At 41.8% G+C, this 19,840-nt stretch overlaps 2 protein-coding genes across 3 annotated transcripts in view; both read right to left on the reverse strand.

Annotated features, from left to right (window-relative positions):
• On the reverse strand, positions 1-8,542 carry trpv6 (transient receptor potential cation channel, subfamily V, member 6). Its single transcript, XM_050047363.1, has 18 exons — positions 8,418-8,542; positions 8,120-8,229; positions 7,787-7,934; positions 7,598-7,695; positions 7,382-7,504; positions 6,726-6,866; positions 5,523-5,621; positions 5,209-5,384; positions 4,936-5,082; positions 4,764-4,843; positions 4,535-4,670; positions 3,672-3,758; positions 3,506-3,582; positions 3,177-3,342; positions 2,942-3,008; positions 2,540-2,808; positions 2,333-2,439; positions 1-552 (listed from the first exon to the last, which is right to left on the reverse strand). Exons 3-18 carry the CDS (start codon positions 7,915-7,917, stop codon positions 288-290), a joined length of 2,169 nt encoding a protein of 722 aa, XP_049903320.1. The 5' UTR covers positions 7,918-7,934; positions 8,120-8,229; positions 8,418-8,542; the 3' UTR covers positions 1-287.
• Positions 8,543-12,015: 3,473 nt separating this feature from the next.
• ephb6 (eph receptor B6) overlaps positions 12,016-19,840 on the reverse strand; it is a 60,087-nt gene continuing 52,262 nt past the window's right edge. For both annotated transcript variants that reach the window (XM_050047341.1, XM_050047339.1), the window contains exons 13-19: positions 19,349-19,465; positions 19,013-19,260; positions 18,705-18,923; positions 18,471-18,620; positions 16,105-16,289; positions 15,839-15,997; positions 12,016-13,477 (exon numbers count right to left, since the gene is read on the reverse strand). In XM_050047341.1, the coding sequence (XP_049903298.1) occupies positions 13,372-13,477; positions 15,839-15,997; positions 16,105-16,289; positions 18,471-18,620; positions 18,705-18,923; positions 19,013-19,260; positions 19,349-19,465 (1,184 nt within the window). In that variant the 3' untranslated portion in view covers positions 12,016-13,371. The remainder of the gene's footprint in view (positions 13,478-15,838; positions 15,998-16,104; positions 16,290-18,470; positions 18,621-18,704; positions 18,924-19,012; positions 19,261-19,348; positions 19,466-19,840) is intronic.

Here is a 19,840-nt window from a genome sequence, read left to right on the forward strand (position 1 = left end):
ACAAAGTTTTATTCTCATATAAAAACATTCATGCAACTATATAATAAGCTGATGTCTATGTTTCTCTATATCTTAGCTTCGCATATATTACTGCTACATATGTTGTATATTGTTATAAAAATAACACACTCTTTTCTATAGCATAATACTGCAGGAACAATTGCACCGTTGAATATAAAGGCAGACTGAGTCAGCTGAGTCCTCGTCTTGCAAGTCTGTTCATCAACACCTCACTTCATATGTCCAGGGGAAGGAGAATGCACTTCAGGCTCAGGCAGAGTCTCTTCCTAAACATATTTAATGTCCTGGTCATCCTCAAACTCGTCCTGCTCCATCTCCAAACCCAAAGCGCTGTGGCGAATCATCTGCCAGCCTGTCAGAGACTTCCTGTTGTTGAAGCCTCCTCTGTTTTTAGGTCTGAGCTTGGGGGTGCCTGACATAGACCCCTTCATTGTATCAGTTTTCTCTAGTCCCTCTTTTTCCTCGTCTTTGGAGAACGCCTTGACGTAACGCCGCATCTTTTGCAACATTGGGTCGTTTCTGTCTTCAACCCTGCAATGAGAGAGAGAGTGAAAAAGCAGTCACACACTCGCACTAACTTAACTTTCATCATGATGTTTAAAGGGGCGCTCCAGTAATTTGAACTTTCCTTAAGTTGGAGGATATCCTGACTTTAGGTCCCTCATATGGATCAAACTCATAAGACACCCACATTTCCCATAATGCAGCTTAATGGCATCTTTGGTTTGACATATCCTGCCCCAAAAATACCCACATCCAAACCTTGAGTTGTAATGTAAGCCTTACATTTTAATGCTTTAATGACATCAGACAGCTGAGATAACCTCTGATGACATTATCAGGTATTTTCTCAGACTCCTCCAGAGCCACAGAAGACATTGCACAACTGTTTTCTCAGGCTGAGTATTACTTCCCATGAGAAGTAAATAAATCAAAACTGGTGAAGTGCCATTAATCTGCCTTTTGATAGCCGACATGATAAAGCATGTCTAAAGCTGTTGTAGTCTGTATGTAGGTGGAGCAGGTGTGATAATAATAGATGTGAGAGAGTGAGAGTTGTGCTTCTTACTCACAACACAACATGACTTGTGGCTGCATACTAGACTACTGCGCTTAGGTTGTGGTCAGCAGATAAACTTCTTTGTATGATTATTCTGAGCCAAAATAGTACGTCTAAAAAAAGTCTTTACTGTTGATGTCACTGCACATAAAATATCCAGATACCATCACTCGGCTATTTACAGTTTTGCTATTAAGAGGTGCTTTAAAGGCCCTGAAAACTTTTATTTCTTAATTTTTTTCATCTCTTATGATGACTGATGGCATCTCACATGGACAGACTACTTTCTATCAAAGATAGAAACAAAAGAAAAACAGTTTCTGTACAGTGTTTTTCACCACACTCTTTTTGATGGTTTCAAATTGGGCGTGACTCATATTAGAAAAAGATCAGGTCATGTATTTCTATGCCTTAATCAGATCACTGTCAAATCTGATGGCACTATATCCACAGTAGCTGATTTTTTTGAGTGTTACGCACTCAAAAAAGAAACACTTTGCTAATTTTCAACCAGATCTGTGTCACCAAGGTGTATGTTGTGTCCTCCAGCCAAAATCTGCCAGATGACACAAAAATGATTGGCGGATTTTTGGCACAGGAGAGCTCCTGGTGCTGCTGGCACAGAGGGCGCCTTAACACTGTTCATCTGCACACACACAGCCCGCTATGTTGGTGACACAGACATGGTTCAAAACCAGTGAAGCATCCCTTTAATAAACAATATCTAAATATGTTTTTTAACCCCAAACTTTAAAGGAGCAGTGTGTAGGATTTTGTGGCAACTAGCAGTGAGGATTACAGATTACAACCAGCTGTAACTTCTCCCATGTGCCAAGCCTGAACTTCTGGTTAGGATTTCCTCAGTGTTCATTGTACAGAATTATCCGCAGAGGTCTGCTCCTCTCCAAAACAAACGGACCGGGTGATTTAAACCAGTAAAAATACTGAATAAAGCAGTTTCACATTACAAATCAGTGTTTTTCCGATGCTGTACGGCTGGTCATGGAGGGGCTGCTAGCTTGGCACCTGCTAATATGTGCTTATCTTTTCTCTTGGATATCTTAAGATCCAAACGTTCAGGTGATTATACACTGAAGAAAACATACTTATTATATTATATTACATTTCTGCCAATATATTCACCTAAATCCTACACACTGGACCTTTAAGTCTGATTATTGCACATTTAGTAAAAACTGAAATGCCCTTAAAACTTCAGTTTCTGCCTCTGTTATTGCAGTACAGTCTTACCTGAGATACCAGCGCTCCCTCAGACCATAGTTGAGCCCACACACACCGAGCCGAGGCCACAGGCAGCGGGGCAACCTCCTCTCCAGCATCAAAGTTGTGGCTACCACCTGTACAACATCATTACAGCTTGTTATTATGACACAATAATACATCATAATTGTGTCTTTAGATATGTCCTTTCTGAGTCCATATGTGCATGTGTATTACCTGAGTTCTCCAGAGCTCGTCTCTCTCCTGGGCCACCCTCCAGTGTGTGTCACTCATCATGGCTATCAGTAGATTTAGCAGAAGGATGTACGAGACGACAGAGAAGGTGCAATGCAGCACGTGGACGATTGGTGGGGTGTAGAAGGTGTGATCCACAGGCAGATCTATGAGGCCCACGCTGAGCTCAAACTGGGAGAAGAGGGTGATGGGGAAGGAGCGATACGCAGGGATGGACTCAGGATCCTGGGTCATGTACACCATCCACAGGGCTGAGAGGAAGAATTTAAAAAGAATGTGAGGGAGTGGAAAAATCACAGTCATGTTATTTTAAACACACTCTTATCTTACAAGCTTTGTGAGGGTTAAAGACTTGTTTCCAAATGTCGCCCAGAATATACTCACAGGTGGAAAAACCAATGAGCACAATGAAACTCAGCCACATAAACTTTGTCAGGTCTCCAAATATAATCTAGGGGGAAATGAGACACATGGTCGGTCAGTCTGCAAACACAAATAGGTGAACCTCAAAAACCAAAACAACAACTGAATACATCTGCTTCAAAAACATTTCGACGCAGGTGTTTGTGTGTGTGTGTCGAGCAAACTACTGACTCATGAGCTCCTATAGTGGTCCTACCTTCTGTATCATGATGACATAAGGGCCGAGCATTTCAAAACCTCGGGCGAAGAACATGACGTTGCACCAGCCAAGAACTAAACACACCGCCATCACCACAGCCTCTCCCTGCACCTCGCAGGCTCTGAACACACACAGCAGCACCACCAGGCACGCGTAGCTAATACTGGTCAAAACAACAACACAGAGGTTAAAGGGGACCTGTTAGGCTTTCCCTTATTTTATGTCATATACATAATGTGACAATATTCACGTTAAAGGTTTCAAATAGTGAAATAGTGTGTGAACAGCGTGCTTTATTATACTGCAGAAGTGTTTTTTATACTCACAGAATAACATGAAAGGGGCCTCCCAGTGCTGTCTGGCCAAAATAGCGCTTTGCTCCCACTCTCAGTATGTCAGGGATCTGTTGGGGAGGAGAACACAGGAGGATGTGGCAGTGCAATATACATATATACAGTCTGTAAGAAGATGATGCATATTTCATAAACTCACCTCCAGCAACAAGATGACTAAAGCTCCCAGGATGCTGATGATCTCGCCTGCCAGCCGCAGGTTGTCCTCATGTGTCACATAACTCTCCTGAGAGAGGGAATATAGACATGTTAATATTCAAAGCACATTATTATTAGACTGTGTATCTCATGCAGGTGAACAGTTGTACATCATGTTTAACATTAGGACTGCATATTTATTCTGTTTGGTACCCTGCATATATAGAAGTTCCCTGTTACCAAAATACTTTTGGGTAAAATGCCTTATATATTGAGATATTTTACTTAAATAAAAATACCACACTATTAAAATATGAATGAAAAATGTCTACTTAATTAAGAGTTTAAAAGCAGCTCCTGTTATAATTAAAATGTATGAAAATAAATATGTACTAAATGTAAAATATATTTGTTTTACTGATCATATATGACAAACATCCATATTGTAACTGTATAGTTACTATAATTATATAATAATATGTTTAATTTATAGGGCATTTTTTAAAATCCATGTTACAAAGTGCTTCACAAAGGGAGTAAAATATATTTATATGTTTTTTTAATATATATTCTACAAACTATATGAATATTATATTGTATAGTGTTGTATATTGTAACTGTATATGTAGAAAATTATATATTATAGATATATATATACACATTTTAAATCTGAATTTGTAAAGTAACTTGAGAGGTGAAATAAATGCGATGGAGTAAAGAATACAAAATAGTATAAAACGGAAGTACTCAAGTAAAGTACCCAAGTAAATGTACATAGTTATTTTCCAACAGTATTATAACATATTTTGGTTTGATGTGGTCACACTCAAGTATCATATGTATGTATTTGTAACTCAAACACACTTGGAGTGTTTTCTGGACCCGGATGGTTTTGTCCATGTCTGACTCTGTGTAGTTCTCCGGAGCGTCCTTTAGGGGGCGATATGCACAACACAGTGTGAAGGTCCCGATGTACAGGAGATACAGCAACAGCAGCAGCCTGACACAAGGAAAGAAGACACAAGGAAACACTGTTACACAAAACTGGATGTGAATATACTTCAGATACTTGATTTTAGATATTAAATTTTACCTGAAGTAATGTTTTCCATACAGGTTCCACTTCAGACTGACCAGCTGCCTCACAGGGGTCACCTCCAGTATTCTTCTTGCCTGGAGACAAAACATCAAATCGTGCATTTTGATTTCTTTCTCACAACAGCTTCACTATCTCTGATCCAGATCCTGTGTATCTTATATTGTACCTCTCTCTGGTGACTGCCCACGATGAGCTCCAGCACCGACATGTCGTCGGCCCATGAATCGATCTCCGTCAGGTCGTACAGGTTAGAAGTCAGAGGCCCCAGGCTCCACTGGACTACACGCCTTTTATTAACCAGGTGCTGAAACGCCTGAGAGAAACAGAGAGAGAGAGAGGAGCACTGCAGTGAGGATGGGATTAGTGAAATAATCTGCTCCACCTTTCATGTTGGTGTTTCACCCTGTAAGCACTCCAACCCCCTCAAGGCTTTACTCACCACAACGTTTCCCTCTTTGGCAGCCAGTTTAAAAGGTGTAAGGCCTCGGTAGTTGGGCACCATGTCGAGTGACACTGACTGGTCCAGCTCTGCATCGCGTGCCATAATCAGGTCAATGGCCTGACACGCAATCGTCTTGTTGGGCTGCAGAACCAAAATGTGAAGCACTGTGTTACCTAGACAGAAAACAAGGACATAAACAAAGACCGTGCAGACAACAGACAAGAGGAGACAACAGGAGGTTGTTAATAATTAAAATATCACACAGAAGTTAAATAATGCTGCACTCTCCTACAGGAGGATGTGTTTCATACCACGGTAATCCTGGACCCTGGTGCTCGCCCCGGCGTCGATAACCATGGAGATAATGTCCTCATTCCCAGTGCATGCAGCAAAAGACAGGATGTGCTCACCTGTTGGCCAAATGTACGTGTTGAAAAACACCATCTGTTTTATGTTTAGGATTTAGGGGGATATACTGGCAGAAATGGAATATCATATCGTGAGTTTAATTTCTTTAGTGTATAATCACCTGAAAACAGGAATCATGTTTTCGTTATCGTAGAATGAACCGTTTATATCTACACAGGGAACGAGCCTTCGACTACGGAGATCGTCATGTTGCGCTGCCATGTTTCTATAGTAGCCCAGAACGGACAAATCAAACACTGGCTCCAGATAGGGCTATTCACGTTTTCATGTCAGCCACCATAGTTAGCAGCCCCTCCACAACGAGAGTGTCAGATAAATGATTTTTGTACATGACACTGCTTTATACATTGTTTTTAACGGTTTAAATCACTGGGCCCATTTGTTTTGGAGAGGAAGACACCTCTGCGGATAATTCAGCTCCTGATAAAAATCTCCTGGACGTCTGGATCTTAAGTTGTCGGCTAAAAAATGTGAGCACGTGTCTGCAACGTGCCAAACAGCATAGGAGAAACATCGATTTGTAACATGAAACTGCTTTTTTCAGTGTTTTTACTGGTTTTAATCACCTGGTGTTTTTGTCTTGGAGAGGAAGAGACCTCTGCGGATAATTCGGCCCACGGTAAAAACCTCCCTAAATAATGAACACTGAATTTATTCTAACCAGGAAAAGTTTCAGCTGGTTGCAGTGTCCAATCCTCACCACTAGATGCCACTAAATCCCCCTAAATTTTACACACTGGACCTTTAAAGACATAAAGATGTCTCTTTATTATAGAGTAACGTACATAGACGGACTTGCAGTTGTATAGTGTACATGTCACATACACCCGCTCACACACACATTTATATACTGGTGGATGAGGCTACTATACAAGGCACCACTCACACTCCCACACATGCAGTTTGGGGTTCAGTATCTCGCCCAAGGGTACTTTGACATGCAGACCAGAGGAGCTGGGGATCGAGCCACATATCTTCCGATTAGTGGATGACCTGTTTAACTCCAGAGCCACACCCACCCCACATAAAGGATACAGTGGTGAGTACTGTAGCTAATATATGTCACTATAAGCTTGCTGACTTACCATAGTATATGAGTCCTCCTATCCTCTTCCTAAAGTACAGGCCGGTCACTCGAGGTGTAGCCACGTCGCCCCCACGACTGATCAGATGATGAACCAGATTGATGTTCTGATTCACTACAGCAATGTGGAGAGGAGTAACACCTGGGACAGAGTAGGGAGAGTAGTGTGCATGAGTCCACTGGGTAAAAGTTGAGTAATAGCCACTTTGTGTGAAGGTTTGTTGTTGAAATTTTTACAAGGTAATTTGTTGCTTATGATGCCGTTAAAGGCACATATTTGCAGTTTATTGTCCTGCCATAAATTGTCATATCTGACACCTTTAGAATTGTAATAAATGCATTTTTATAAAGCCTGGCTTAAACTTTACATAGTCCATCATAAATCTTGAATGCAACTATTCACATCAAATGTTTCTTCATTTTGAAATGGCTCTTGTTATTGTGTGAAAAGACAATGAGCAATGTGTGTATATTTGAACACAAGGAACTGAATGGGTTAAACTTCCCTCAGTCTTCTTCTTTCTCTTCAACCCTTAAATCTCGTACTGTCTGTTTAGTTCTAACTAATTCTCTTAGTTGCTGACCGAGACACTGATAACTTCACCGTGTATGTTTGTGCTTGTTTCTGTGAGTGTGTGTGTGTGTGTGTGTGTGCACCTTGGAAGAGCTCAGAGGTCATGGGCTCATTGATGAGTTCAGGAGCTCCGTCCATCAGAGCCACAGCAGCGTCCAGGTTGTCAGCCATGACAGCGACATGAAGCGCCGTCTCACCGAGAGCTCCTGAGTGAGAGGATCACAGTTTCACACATTACGACTATCACTGCACCGCCCTGAAACTACAAAGTTTACAGTTCACAACAAAGGGAGCCTTACCTCTCTCAAAGATATTAGTGGACGCACAACTCAGCAGTTTCTTGATGCAGCCAACACTGTTCTTTTTGGCCGCGTAGAAGAGAGGGATGTCATTTATGCTGAGAGGAAAAAGACAAAGATTCACTTGAACAGGTAGAGCTTTATATCTGCGCATGGTTAATTGAGACAGTATCTGTGTGAGAAGCTTACTATTTGGTGTGGAGCAGAAACGTCTCATCCAACATCTCGTTCCATCCTTTCTTGTTTTGAAGGCGAAACCTCAGCTGGCTCCACCAATGGTTGAGCTCGCTCGGAGCAGATCTGGCCAGAGACGGAGACATTGACACCTGATGTCCAGCTGGAAGAGACAAATGAAAGATGAGGCGAGGACACACAGAGAGAAACAGTGAGTTAAAGAACAGACACAAATCAGACAGGCATCATTTAGGCCTTTGGATTATTTTGGTATCAATCTCATTTAGTTTTACTGTTTTTAAAATGAAATACAAATGAACAAAGCAGAAAAAAGTGTCTCAACCTCACCCTTAAACAATAAGAGTGCCGCTCCCCAACTTCTTGAGATCCTCAGTCATAACACTCTGTCACAGTTGCAGACAACACCTGTGAAATGTCCCTGAGGAGAAGTGAAATCCCTGCGCCATCACCATTATATATGACCCCAGCCACGAGGGAGGAGACATGTGGAAGGGTTTGAGAATGAATGGGTGGAGAGGGAGGATGAGTGAGCAGCGCAGAGAGAGTGAGGTGGTAATGAGCAGGTACACTTTCACCGCAGGTCACAAGTCCCACAGGGAAAGTTGGGCTTTAAGGTTCAACTCACCATTCGGCCGGGAACTCCTTTATCATGCTGATCTGAAAGTACTGGCTGTATTCTGTCACCTTAAAAGTGAAGTGACAATGGCCCAGTCCATAATCCCAGTATATCTACTACCAGGCCTGTCTGCATTCCACCAACTACCACCAAAACCTGCACGGCCACTATGAAAATTCTGCAGCATCATGACAGTCAACACATTGCAGTCATTGTTTCTAGTGAACCGTTGAAGGAAACCTGTTTGGAAATTGCAAGCTTGTATTTCTGAGATTTAAACCTGATATCAAGGCACAAGTGTCCTAGTTGCATATTTCTAGCTGTTCTATTAGTTGGCAGAATTATCCAAGGTGAAATAGGGATTATTTGGAGAGGTAAATATGGATATGAGGTATGATTTTCCAGCATGTTGTATCTTGTACAAACGCACACACCGAACTAGTTTCATTCACAATGATTTAACATGTTGAGCACCATTGATGTGTCAACAGGAGGGATCACAAACACGGTAATTGCCACATTACAAAGACCATAATGATCATTTGGAGGCTGGAAACATCATGTCACTTTTCCTCCGACAACAAAGCTCATGTCACACTGAATTCTGTTTTGTAAAATCATCTTTACTCCAGGAGAGTTGATTTAGCAAAACCAAAAAGCAACCGACTCCACCAGAAGCACAGATTTAAATCCCACACTTGAATTATTTGTAAACTGCTGAATCAGTCGACTTTTACAACACCTCTGGTCGTCTCGGGTGTATTGTCACAGGTGTTTTGCTGCGCCATTTTTAGGAGGTGACTAACAGGCTGGTCAGCCACAGGATGAACAGGGTTTAGGAGGACTCTATAGGAGGCCCTGATGATGGTTGCCGATGTGGCTGTCATTTAGTATTGTGGAGATAATAGCTGTTTACCAGGCGGAGAGCACCATGTTTAAGTAGTGTCATAAAGACTGGTGGTTTCCACTCTGTTAGCGTCTTTATAAAGAAACAATAACACCATAAAAACATGATTTTGTGGTTTGTGTGTTTCTGGACAAATGAACGAGCTCTTTCACAACACTTTGTTAACTTGTGTCGGGACACCGCAGCAAACAATTATTACAGACGCCTTTATGACAGTTTGTCAGATGCTCTTATTCAGAGTGACTTAACACAATAGGGCTCAATCATCATTATTAAAACAAAAGTAATTACTATTGTTTCGGGAGGTACAACATGGAGTCATCATTTATTTTACTTTAGCTCTTTTTTTTTTTTTTTTTAAAATACAAACGTCAACTTATCCTCTAAATGTTAATACTCTTAATGTTTCTCAATTTTTCCTTTTGCAGGTGATTCTAGGAAACAACATCTTAAAATGTCTTTCCTTCTGACCGCACAATGATGTCAAATGGAATATTATATCTTATTAAATATTATAATTCAGTATTAGATATTCTCAGTAGTGAAAGACATATTCTGAGCCTTCACTTAAAGGGACAGTTCACCCCAAAATCAAAAATACACATTTTCCCTCTTACCTGTAGTGCTGTTTATCAGTCTAGACTGTTTTAGTGTGAGTTGCAGAGTGTTGGAGATATCGGCTGTAGAGATGTCTGCCTTCTCTCTAATATACTGAAACTAGATGGCACTCAGCTTGTGGTGCTCAAAGCGCCAAAAAAGTACATTTGAAAAACTCAACAGCAATGTGTCTTTCCAGAAATCATGACCCCAGTACTCAAGATAATCCACAAACCTGGCTGTGAGCAGTTTCATGTCGGAACTATTTTATTTCTACCGAACTACACCCGCCAACTGTAATACTGCTCAGGAGGAAGTGTGCATCTACTCATGGATGAATGGCTTGTGCTTGTGACAGTAAGAGATGTAAATATTTATGGCGTCCTCCTCGGCTGAGCTGTGACATTAGCTAGCTCCTATCAAGCACAGGCCCAGAGCCCCCCCCCCCCAGAAAATCACCTGCAAAATGTCACTCACATTAACCTGTATAAACCAGGAAATGACTCAAAAAGACTACAAAGACATGAGAGAAAACTACAAAAAGGGGCAAAACAACCAAAACAGACACTCAATTACTACAAAGAGACACAAAAGTACAAAAAGATGCATAACGACCACAAAGAGATGCAAATCAACAACAACAAAAGAGGCAATACCACCACTAAGTGTGTGTGTGTCTTGCTCTCATGTGGAGGAGGTGGTGGGGCTTTTGCCTATCTGTGCCCCATCTGTGAGCGAGCAGTAGATGCACGTTTCCTTCTGTGCTGTGATACGGTTGGCGGGTGTAGTTCGGTATAAAGAAAATAGTTCCTACATGAAACTGCTCACAACAAGGTCTGTGGATTATCTTGAGAAACCAGGTCATGATTTCTGGAAAGAGATATTGCTGTTGAATTTTTCAAATGTAATTTTCGCTGCTTTGAGCACCACAAGCCGAGTGTCATATAGTTTTATTAAATTAGAGAGAAGGCAGACATTTCTACAGCTGATATCTCAAAAATACATTTTTTTTATTCCAGGATGAACTGTCCTTTCAAGTCTTTAATTGAGTTAAAAAAATTAAATATAACAGAAATATTTCAACTTGTTCTCTATGCAACAGTAGGCTACTTCAGTAGTAGAATACTGGGCCTGTTAGCAGGTACTTAGTTACGTTCAACTCGTGGGAATTTGAAGTGTTTTAAAATGTCATGATCTGGACTATAATATAAATTACAGTTGTGAGGGTTTGAACACTGTTCAGCCACTCGACATGCATTTATGGAAATGACCCTGCAGTTTGACATTGGGACAAAAACCAGTTACTACACTGCAGTCTGATCCAGTAAAATTCAGCGCAGTGCCAGCAGGATCAGTCTGGCAGAACAATGTGTAAGCGGTCTTGTTATCAGCCCAGATCTGCTGTGATATCAGCAGCAGCGGGACATGTGGGAAACCAGTGTCTGCTCTTGGCCAGCTGCTGATCCCAGCAGATCCGAACGCAGATTTTACTCAAACCTGCTGATCTGTGGAACGTGAAGCACACCACGTTCGCTCTTTAACACAGTGAAGGTGATATGAGTCCATCAAGGTGAATATATTGTCATTTTTTGTAGCTGTGTTAAAGCTCAAACTGGTGTAGAAGTTCATGTATTTCTCATACACAGTCTTTCCCCATATAGAGAATAAAGCTGCATGCAGGGCGGGGGTAGTATGACTTTATTTTTGGAACATATTAAACATTACAGTATGTTAGTGAGCCACTGTGTGTTCATTTATTGTGTTTAAGCACCAACCCATCAGGCCAGGAAAGATACAGTATTTTAAAGCTTTGAGCACCACAAGCCGAGTGCCATTTAGTTTTATTATACTGGAGAGAAAGAGGGCAGACATCTCTATGGCTGATATCTCCAACACTCGGCAACTCACGCCAAAATGATCTAGACTAATAGAAAGCACTACAGCTAAGGGGGAAGTTTTTTATTTTGGGATGAACTGTCCCTTTAATGTGTCACATCAGGAGAATATTGAGCTTGGAAACATAGATAGCACACAAAAGAAGAAGCAAACAGCCATATATTAAATAAAATCATATCATTTATTTTACAAATTTGCACAATTATGGAATAGTGGTGAACACTCGTACAAGTAAACACAGCTAATAATGTGTGTAGCCTGACACACTTGTCTCAAACACACTCGCACACACACAGCGTCATGTACAGCATATACCTGATGCACACATTACCACAGCCTCATTTACAGCACACACACACACGTTACACACACACACACACACACACACACACACGGGTACATACTTACAAAGCATTTCGCCTCCTTCCTTCAAGTGTAAATCCGATTTTGTCCGTCTTTCCCATTTCACACATTCACAACGCTTCAATGACTCAGTGTCTTTACTCTAGCAATCAAAAAAAAAAAAGAGGTGAAGGGTGAAATGTACACATAAAGGTGGGTGCTGTTCGGTTCTGTCTTCATCGCAGATTGACGTTTGTGTTTGCAGCTGAGGTGACTTTTGAAGTATCACAGTACATGAGCTCCATTGTTGCTGAGAGACACTACAGTGAGAGTGAGATGTACAAACTGGGCGGCTCTCAAACCCTGGATAAGTCTTAAAGAGGGGGGAACATGGCTTACAGTTTTTCAAAGTTTTTTTGTTTCTTTTTAACATTCATGGCAGTGACTCATATCTAACCTCAGGGTTTGCAGTACTGATTTTGGACAGGTGGTTTATAGCATTATGTTGGAACTACTGAACAAACTATACATTTTTCTGGAAGCTAATGGTAATACCTCATAAGGCAAACCATAGGCTGCTAGGTAGTAAACTGTTTTTTGCTTTTAGCATTTGGCGTTTTAAGTAGAGAGGAAGTGATACAACTTTACAAACAGCTCAAAAAATATTAGAAAAAAGGCTTTGATTGTCTTCACGCAATTCTTTGTGTGGAGAGATCTCCATAAGTATGTTAACAAAAACATTTTAGATTTTTTTTCTACTCAATGAGGGTGGGGAAATTGACAAGTTTCATGGTAGTGGAAGAGAAGGTGAGAGGTAGGACTGCAGACGGGTGAGGAGAGAAGAGGACAGACAACAATAAAGTGAAATGTAGTGAAAAACATAGAGCAATCTTTAAAGTCCTCCTCTTCCTCCTCCTCGGCAACTCCCTAACCTCACTTTGACCCGGACTGCAGCTCCCATGGTGCATCTCTCCTGTGTCATTTGTTGTGAGTGACTGGCAGGAAGTCCGATTCTCTGTCTCACCCCTTCTGATTGTAGTGTCGGTCGAAGTGTAGCAGAATACAGAGAGTGGCACTCGGTGCTTTTTTCCTCAAACAAAAGCTGATTCTCTTTTTTGTTTTGGTTTAAATGTGCTCCGTCGAAATGAATGAAACCATACACAACAAGCAGAGTGTGAAAACCACAGAGATCCATGGCACAGGTTGTTGTGTGGGTGGATTTCACACCTCCACCTGCCCCTGCGACAGATAGGCTCTGAGCTGCTGGGCTGCGCTGACGATCTTCCTCTGGTGTCCCAGCAGGTTCACCCCGAGGTTCTGGACATCACTGAAGGAGAGAGCAGATACACCGCAGAGTTTAGTTCAACACCTCAGCTGTTGTTTGCCCTACCTGATATTCTAAAGGACAGGTGGGTTTGCATGTGGTCGTCTGCAGCCTGCAGCAGCTCGGACATTTTATTGATGCTCAAAGCTTCTCTTATTTTGTTTTTGTTTCATAGGTAAGATACACATTTATTGATCCGCACTGGAGAAATTCAACTGTTGCAGCAATAAAAGGACAGAAATAAATACAGATAGGTCCGGAAGGAAACATAAATAAATAATAAGAGATACATAAACCAAAATAAAGAATAGAATAAAAATAGAAACTATACAAGAGCATGTGGCGACAAACAGACAGTGTGTGTGATTAATATATATGGAAACAGGGCACACCAGACTAATATATGGTATTGATGACATTGGCACGGACGTTTCCAGTTGCCTCTCCATCATCTCTGCTAAATTTGAGTTACATTTAGGCTAAATGTATGCTTTTATGTCTATGTTGCAAGTGTTGGTGGTGCTCTTTCTGGTTAGCTTTGGACGGTAGTGGCATGTGACAGTCCCACCACCCTCACTCATCGGGATGCGAGCTCGCCAGGTTGAGGTTTTCAAATGCAAACATCAGTAAACACTGAGGAAAGAAAGGAGAAGATGGGCACCAGCTTAGATCGCGTGGAGCTAGCATCCTGCTATCGACTGACCAGGAGTTGGATAATAAATTGGACAAATCTTCTTGCCCGCATCAGTTTTCACTGGGACATCAGGAACTAGCAGAGTCAGGCAAGAGATGGGGAGGAGGTGTGGGCTTTAGTGTGGATAAGGACTGGTGTGACGTTGGGAATGTGAGGTGCTGTCCCATTCCTGCTCGTCCTGCGCCAAAGGGGGAATAAAGTCTCTGGATCACTGATGTGCACTGCTCACTTGTGGCTGCAGAGTGGTGCTGCTTATATTTGGGAAAAGTGACCATGTGGCTACTTTGGTTCTGTGTGTCACTTCACCGTGAGGAAGGCGCAAGCTGATATGTGTTGGTGTATTTTTCATGTTTCTGCCCATTGAAGTAAAGGCCTTTTATATTTTCCAAACCATCTTGAGTGCCTGGATCATTTACGCCTTTTTTTTTTTTCAACAATCCTCTCTGTTTTTTTCATGCCATCTTGTTGAGGTCAAGACATGTACCCAAACTACGATGCATGCTCACAGTGATGTGAAAGATGGAGCCAATCAGAGACAGGAGCACGTTCCAAGACATGACCGTTGATGTCATCAATGACGTCAATGAATTCAGAGTCTGTGGTGGAGTTAATTTGTAAAACAGCAGAGGAAACTGTACCCAACATTACGGGTAAATCATCCCACAACCAGAAACCATCCAGGATGACATAAACACATGCACTGCAGCCAGTCTGGAAACATGGACAGTTATAAAGCAGCAGCCTAAAACGTAAGAAGAGGCAAAAATAACTAAACAGCAATGCACAAGTTGAAGAAGCTGATAGTATCACATTTAATTACACAGAGTTACACCCTGTTGTGATTCTATGTGACAAAGAATTAATTGATTAGGTAGTGCTACTTATTAGTCAGGTGTACACTGGTTACATTTTTTATTCAAATTTAATTTATTTTCCTGCTTTTCAGCTTTGGAAATAGTGAGTTGCTGCTTATTTATAAAAATAACCAGCTGTTAATCAAAATATCACTGTGGCCATCCAAAGCTAAAGATCCTTGGGCAGAGACAGATTACAATCTCCCCCCACATATGAACACATGAACATGAATGAAATCAAGTACCTTGGCTGCCAGATAACAACTTAACCATCACCCGGTCATTTGTGTTCCCTGAGGAAGGCCAAAAGATGTGGCCGGATGCTTTGTGAACACCGAATAAGCGGACCTTGTGCTGAGAGTTTTCTTGTTATGTTGCTGTATTCGAGGTTGAATACGAACATTTTAGGTCAGCTTTTACCCAGGGTGTAAAAGTAAAGAAACTGTTCAACATAAATTCTCCCTGGCCCTGGAAACAGATAGAGTTTGCTCAGCTGTCATGACAACTGCGCCACAAAAAATAGTAAGTGAAGGTTTTTATGTCCATATATGTGTCCTGTATACTTCACATCAGTGTGAAGGAATCCATCTCGACATTCTTTCTTGGCTGTATCCTCCAGGAGGAAACTCTGACATTCAAGATTTAAACACAGCCAAAAATGTTTCATTAACAAGTTATGTGAAACATGCCGGGATGGAAATAAAAAGCTGCCTGAAGGGTAGGATTTCTGTCTTTAGATATGCGCTGGAAAATGGTGGCCAGTGAAATAAAATCATCTTTAAGCTGAACATTACAGTAGTAACCATCTATACTCACTCCATGTTGAGCCTGCTGACTCTGTCTAACGTGTCCAGGTGTGCCTGATCGAACTCATCCTGATATCTCTCCATCCTCAGCACCTTCAGCCAATCACTGACAGTCGCCACTGACGTTAAGTCCGTGGGGGTGGGGCTGAGCAGCGGCTGAGAGCAGCTCCTGTAAAGGTTAGACATTCAATAGTGAGAGTATGAGAATCTGAAGATACAGCAGATTGTCCATCGCCTGCTGCCTCTGATATGTTTTGCCAGAAGCTGGTGTCTCACCGAGTTGGCTCCACCTTGAGGGAGGCAGGGTGCCTGATGAGCCGATCCAAGGAGGAAAGGAGCGAGTCGAAGCCTGGCCGGTCCCCTCGATCGGCCTGCCAGCACTGGAGCATGAGAGAGTGGAGGGCAGAGGGGCAGTTGTGGGGGGCAGGGAGACGATACTGGTCTGCTACCGCCTTCATCACCTGCGGAGAGAGCGGAGAGAGACATCAGACGTTAAGTAGAGCAGATGGTGTGAGGAGTGTTGTGTAATTGCCTTACATAAAAGGTCACAGACCACTGAGGGCTTGTAAAGAGTGACTAAGAGAAAATTATGCAAATTCCAGCTGCCTGGCATTTTGTCACCACTTAGATGTGTCTGTTAAATCAAGAGGAGGGGGATGGTGGTGAAGTGTGTTTTTAAAGTAGCTATCTACAACTTTTATGCACTGGTACTTTCCTTTAGTAGTCCTGCGTTTTAAGATATTACACTTTTATCCCACTGGGTTTCAAAAGGAAAATACACACTTTACACCACTCCGTTAAAAAGGGATAAAAGGGATAGTTAGCTTTTTTTGAAGTGGGGTTGTAAAAGGTACTTATCTATAGTCCGTGTATTACAAGTAGATGTCAGCTGGCATGCTCCCAGTTTGGAAAAGCAGCCAGGAGTGGCACCACAGGAGCTACGCTACGTGCTGCTGTGGGAGAGGGCAGCAGCAAAATGTAGTAAAACCACCTAAAAAAAGGATAAGTGGATGCCAAGTTGAGAATACTTTCACTGCTTTATTTTGCCGTTAGACAGCCCTTTTCTTTGGCACCACATTTTCTTAACTGTAAATCTTCTGTGCTCCCACGCATCTCTCTCTTTGGGCCCATTCAGTCCCCCTCAGCAAAATTCTTCTGTATACTCTGGTTCATAGAGGTTTTTTCTTGTCTCCACAGTGAAGGGCATTTTATGTAACTGTCATAATACCCCAGGTTTTGACAGATCTGGGTAAAGCCTGGAATAATCTTCTGCATTCACTGATGACTTTAAAGGCATTATAAAGAATGTGGTGATGGAGGCATATGTTTTTTCTCTCAAGAAACCACTGTGTTAAGCAGCTGTTCTTCTGTTTAACTGTGAATTTTTGTCCATCATATTGTATATGATGTATTCTAATGTGCTGTGATTTTGCAAAGCTGCTACCTTAGCCAGGTATCTCTTGCAAAAGAGAATTTTGATCTTAATGGGAAACCTTGGTAAAAAAAAAAAAAAAAAAAAAAGATAAAATAAAATTAAATTAAATAAAAAAAAGTAAAATGTAAAGAAATGAAATGAAATAATTAGAAAAAAATATATAAATAATAAAATAAAATAAAACAAAGTAAAATTTAAAGAAATGAAACGAAATAAAAAAATAAAATAAAATAAAATAAATAATCACTATTTTTTTTTGTGTGTGTATTTTTGGTCTCGTCCATAAACCTCTGAAAGTCTAACCTGAACAGCTGACCTGCAGAATAATACAGCAGCACAGCTTTGCTTATGCGTAGGAATACAGAAGTTGTATGGATGAGAAAATGTAGTGCCAAAGTAAAGGGCTGTCTGATGGCAAATTAAGGTGGTGAAAATATATTCTCATAATAGAACCCCCTTAAACTGACAGTGATTATTTTAGGTGGCTGAAATACATTTAGCTGTTGCCCCAGTCAGCAGCTTCCAACGTACACTCCATGTACTGAAGGTAATACACTGACTATGGATAAGTACCCCAAACAACCCCACTTAAAAAAAATCCAAATGATCCCTTTAATATGAGAGCTGGGGCTGCACAACACACAATATAAAACAGCCAGTGCGACAGATGGGGATGTGTTCTACAGAAACTTGCATTAGCGTAAAATATTTTTAGCCAAATGGCAGTAAAAGTCCAATTTTGCACATCTGTAATCTAATTTTTTACTTTGATAATCCAATCACTGTCTGGCAGAACACATAAAAGCAGTAAATTGTACTAACAGTGCTGCTACACCATTAAAATATCTAATACATATAATGCAACAACAACAAGAATTTTAATACTTCTTTTTGCTTCAGCTTAAGTGATAAAAGTGATTAAATGCAGGGCTTTTACTTTTTCATTATTTTCTGGGTGTGTTTAAGGCTTTATACAACAGCTGAAAGAAGATGAGGGGGGCGACAGATCAGACATGACATGCAGCAAAGGTCTCAGGCCAGACACACACAGTAGACGTTGCGGCTGGTTGGTGCCACCAGGGCGCCCTGGGACTTTTAATGGCATCACATTACACTGTGGTAGTTAAACTCGCACTTAAGCAAAAGATTTGAGTGCATTTCCATCACTGACTTCCTCTGCTCAGGCAACACTCTCCGACACACTCACTTCTTGATTGCTCATGTCCCAGTATGGACGCTCTCCATACGACATCACTTCCCACATAAGTATGCCGAAGCTCCAGACGTCACTCGCCGAGCTGAACTTGCGATGCTGAAAGGCTTCTGGTGCCGTCCACCTCACGGGAATCTTACTGCCCTGATGGGGGAACAATATAGACAGTGAGATATGCTACACTGGAACCACAAATACAGAGCATTCGAAACGTTTTCCAATGCGTACCAGTGAGGCAGTGTATGTAGGGATGTTGTGGTCCAGGCCCCTCATGAGTCGGGACAGGCCGAAGTCAGACACTTTACACACCAGGTTGGAGTTGACCAACACGTTCCTAGCCGCCAGGTCTCGGTGGACAAAGTTTCTCTCAGAGAGGTAACGCATCCCTGCACCAACTCCCCTGAGCATCCCGATGAGCTGGAGGACGCTGAACTGGCCCTCGTTCTCCTGAAATAGAAAAGAGGATGATTTTGGTTCATAGTGAAATAAAATGTGTGGTCATTAACAAAGATGGAGACAGTGTGTTGATGTCTCACCCTGAGGAAGGCGTCCAGGGGCCCGTTCTCCATGAACTCAGTGATGATTCTCTCTGGGGGCGTACGCGTGATCACACCCTCCAGCTTCAGTACATTAGGGTGATCAAACTGTCCCATGACCCCTGCTTCACTGAGGAACATCCCCCTCTCTCTGTCGGACGCCCCCCAGCGTAAAGTCTTCACCGCCACCAGCACCTCCCTGCGACCCAGCGGGCGGTAGCGGCCTCGAGAAACCTCTCCAAACTGGGCTGTAGTAGAGAGGAGGTGGAACAAATTAAGTTGATATAATCATACAACTACACTGAGAGTTAAAAGAAAAGAGAGAATCATGCCTACCTGCACCGATCACCTCCTCAATCTTGAGATGAGTGGGATCTATCTCACGGGCAAACTCTTTGACAGCCTCACTGGGGTCCTCGTAAGTGGATGGGTCCACGTAATACTTAACTCCACCTGGAATTAAAAGGCAGTTTTATTAGGACTAAGTCTGGCTTTTAAATCCCTTTATTTTCCACTTTTAAACACATTTACTGTCACGACACTAGGACGAGATGATCTGTTGTGTTACTGTATTTCTAAAAAGGTCTGCCCAATTCATTTAGATATCTGTTAACACCTCAGGCCAATAATATACATGTGTAGAAATGTCCTTTAATTTGTACACAAAATAAGTGCGCACGCAAAATTACTGTCAGATTCATGACACGTGCACACTGGCCAATTATGTACTTACCACCATGTGTATGTTAATCAGAATCAGCACTGCCCCACACTCCACCACTCCCATATATCACTATACAAAGAAATAAATTTGCCTAGAGGTGTAGT

Source organism: Epinephelus moara, chromosome 6, assembly GCF_006386435.1.
Source record: "Epinephelus moara isolate mb chromosome 6, YSFRI_EMoa_1.0, whole genome shotgun sequence".
NCBI lineage: Eukaryota > Metazoa > Chordata > Actinopteri > Perciformes > Serranidae > Epinephelus > Epinephelus moara.

What these genes read in the sequence shown, in the direction of transcription:
- trpv6 (XM_050047363.1), bottom strand. Translation starts at nt 7,917, where the DNA reads ATGTCTCCGTCTCTGGCCAGATCTGCTCCGAGCGAGCTCAACCATTGG. An exon ending in TAGTCATCTTGTTGCTGGAG is followed by an intron (nt 3,583 to 3,671) that starts GTGAGTTTATGA and finishes CCTCCCCAACAG; the next exon opens with ATCCCTGACATACTGAGAGT. An exon ending in GGCCCCTTTCATGTTATTCT is followed by an intron (nt 3,343 to 3,505) that starts GTGAGTATAAAA and finishes TGTTTTGACCAG; the next exon opens with TATTAGCTACGCGTGCCTGG.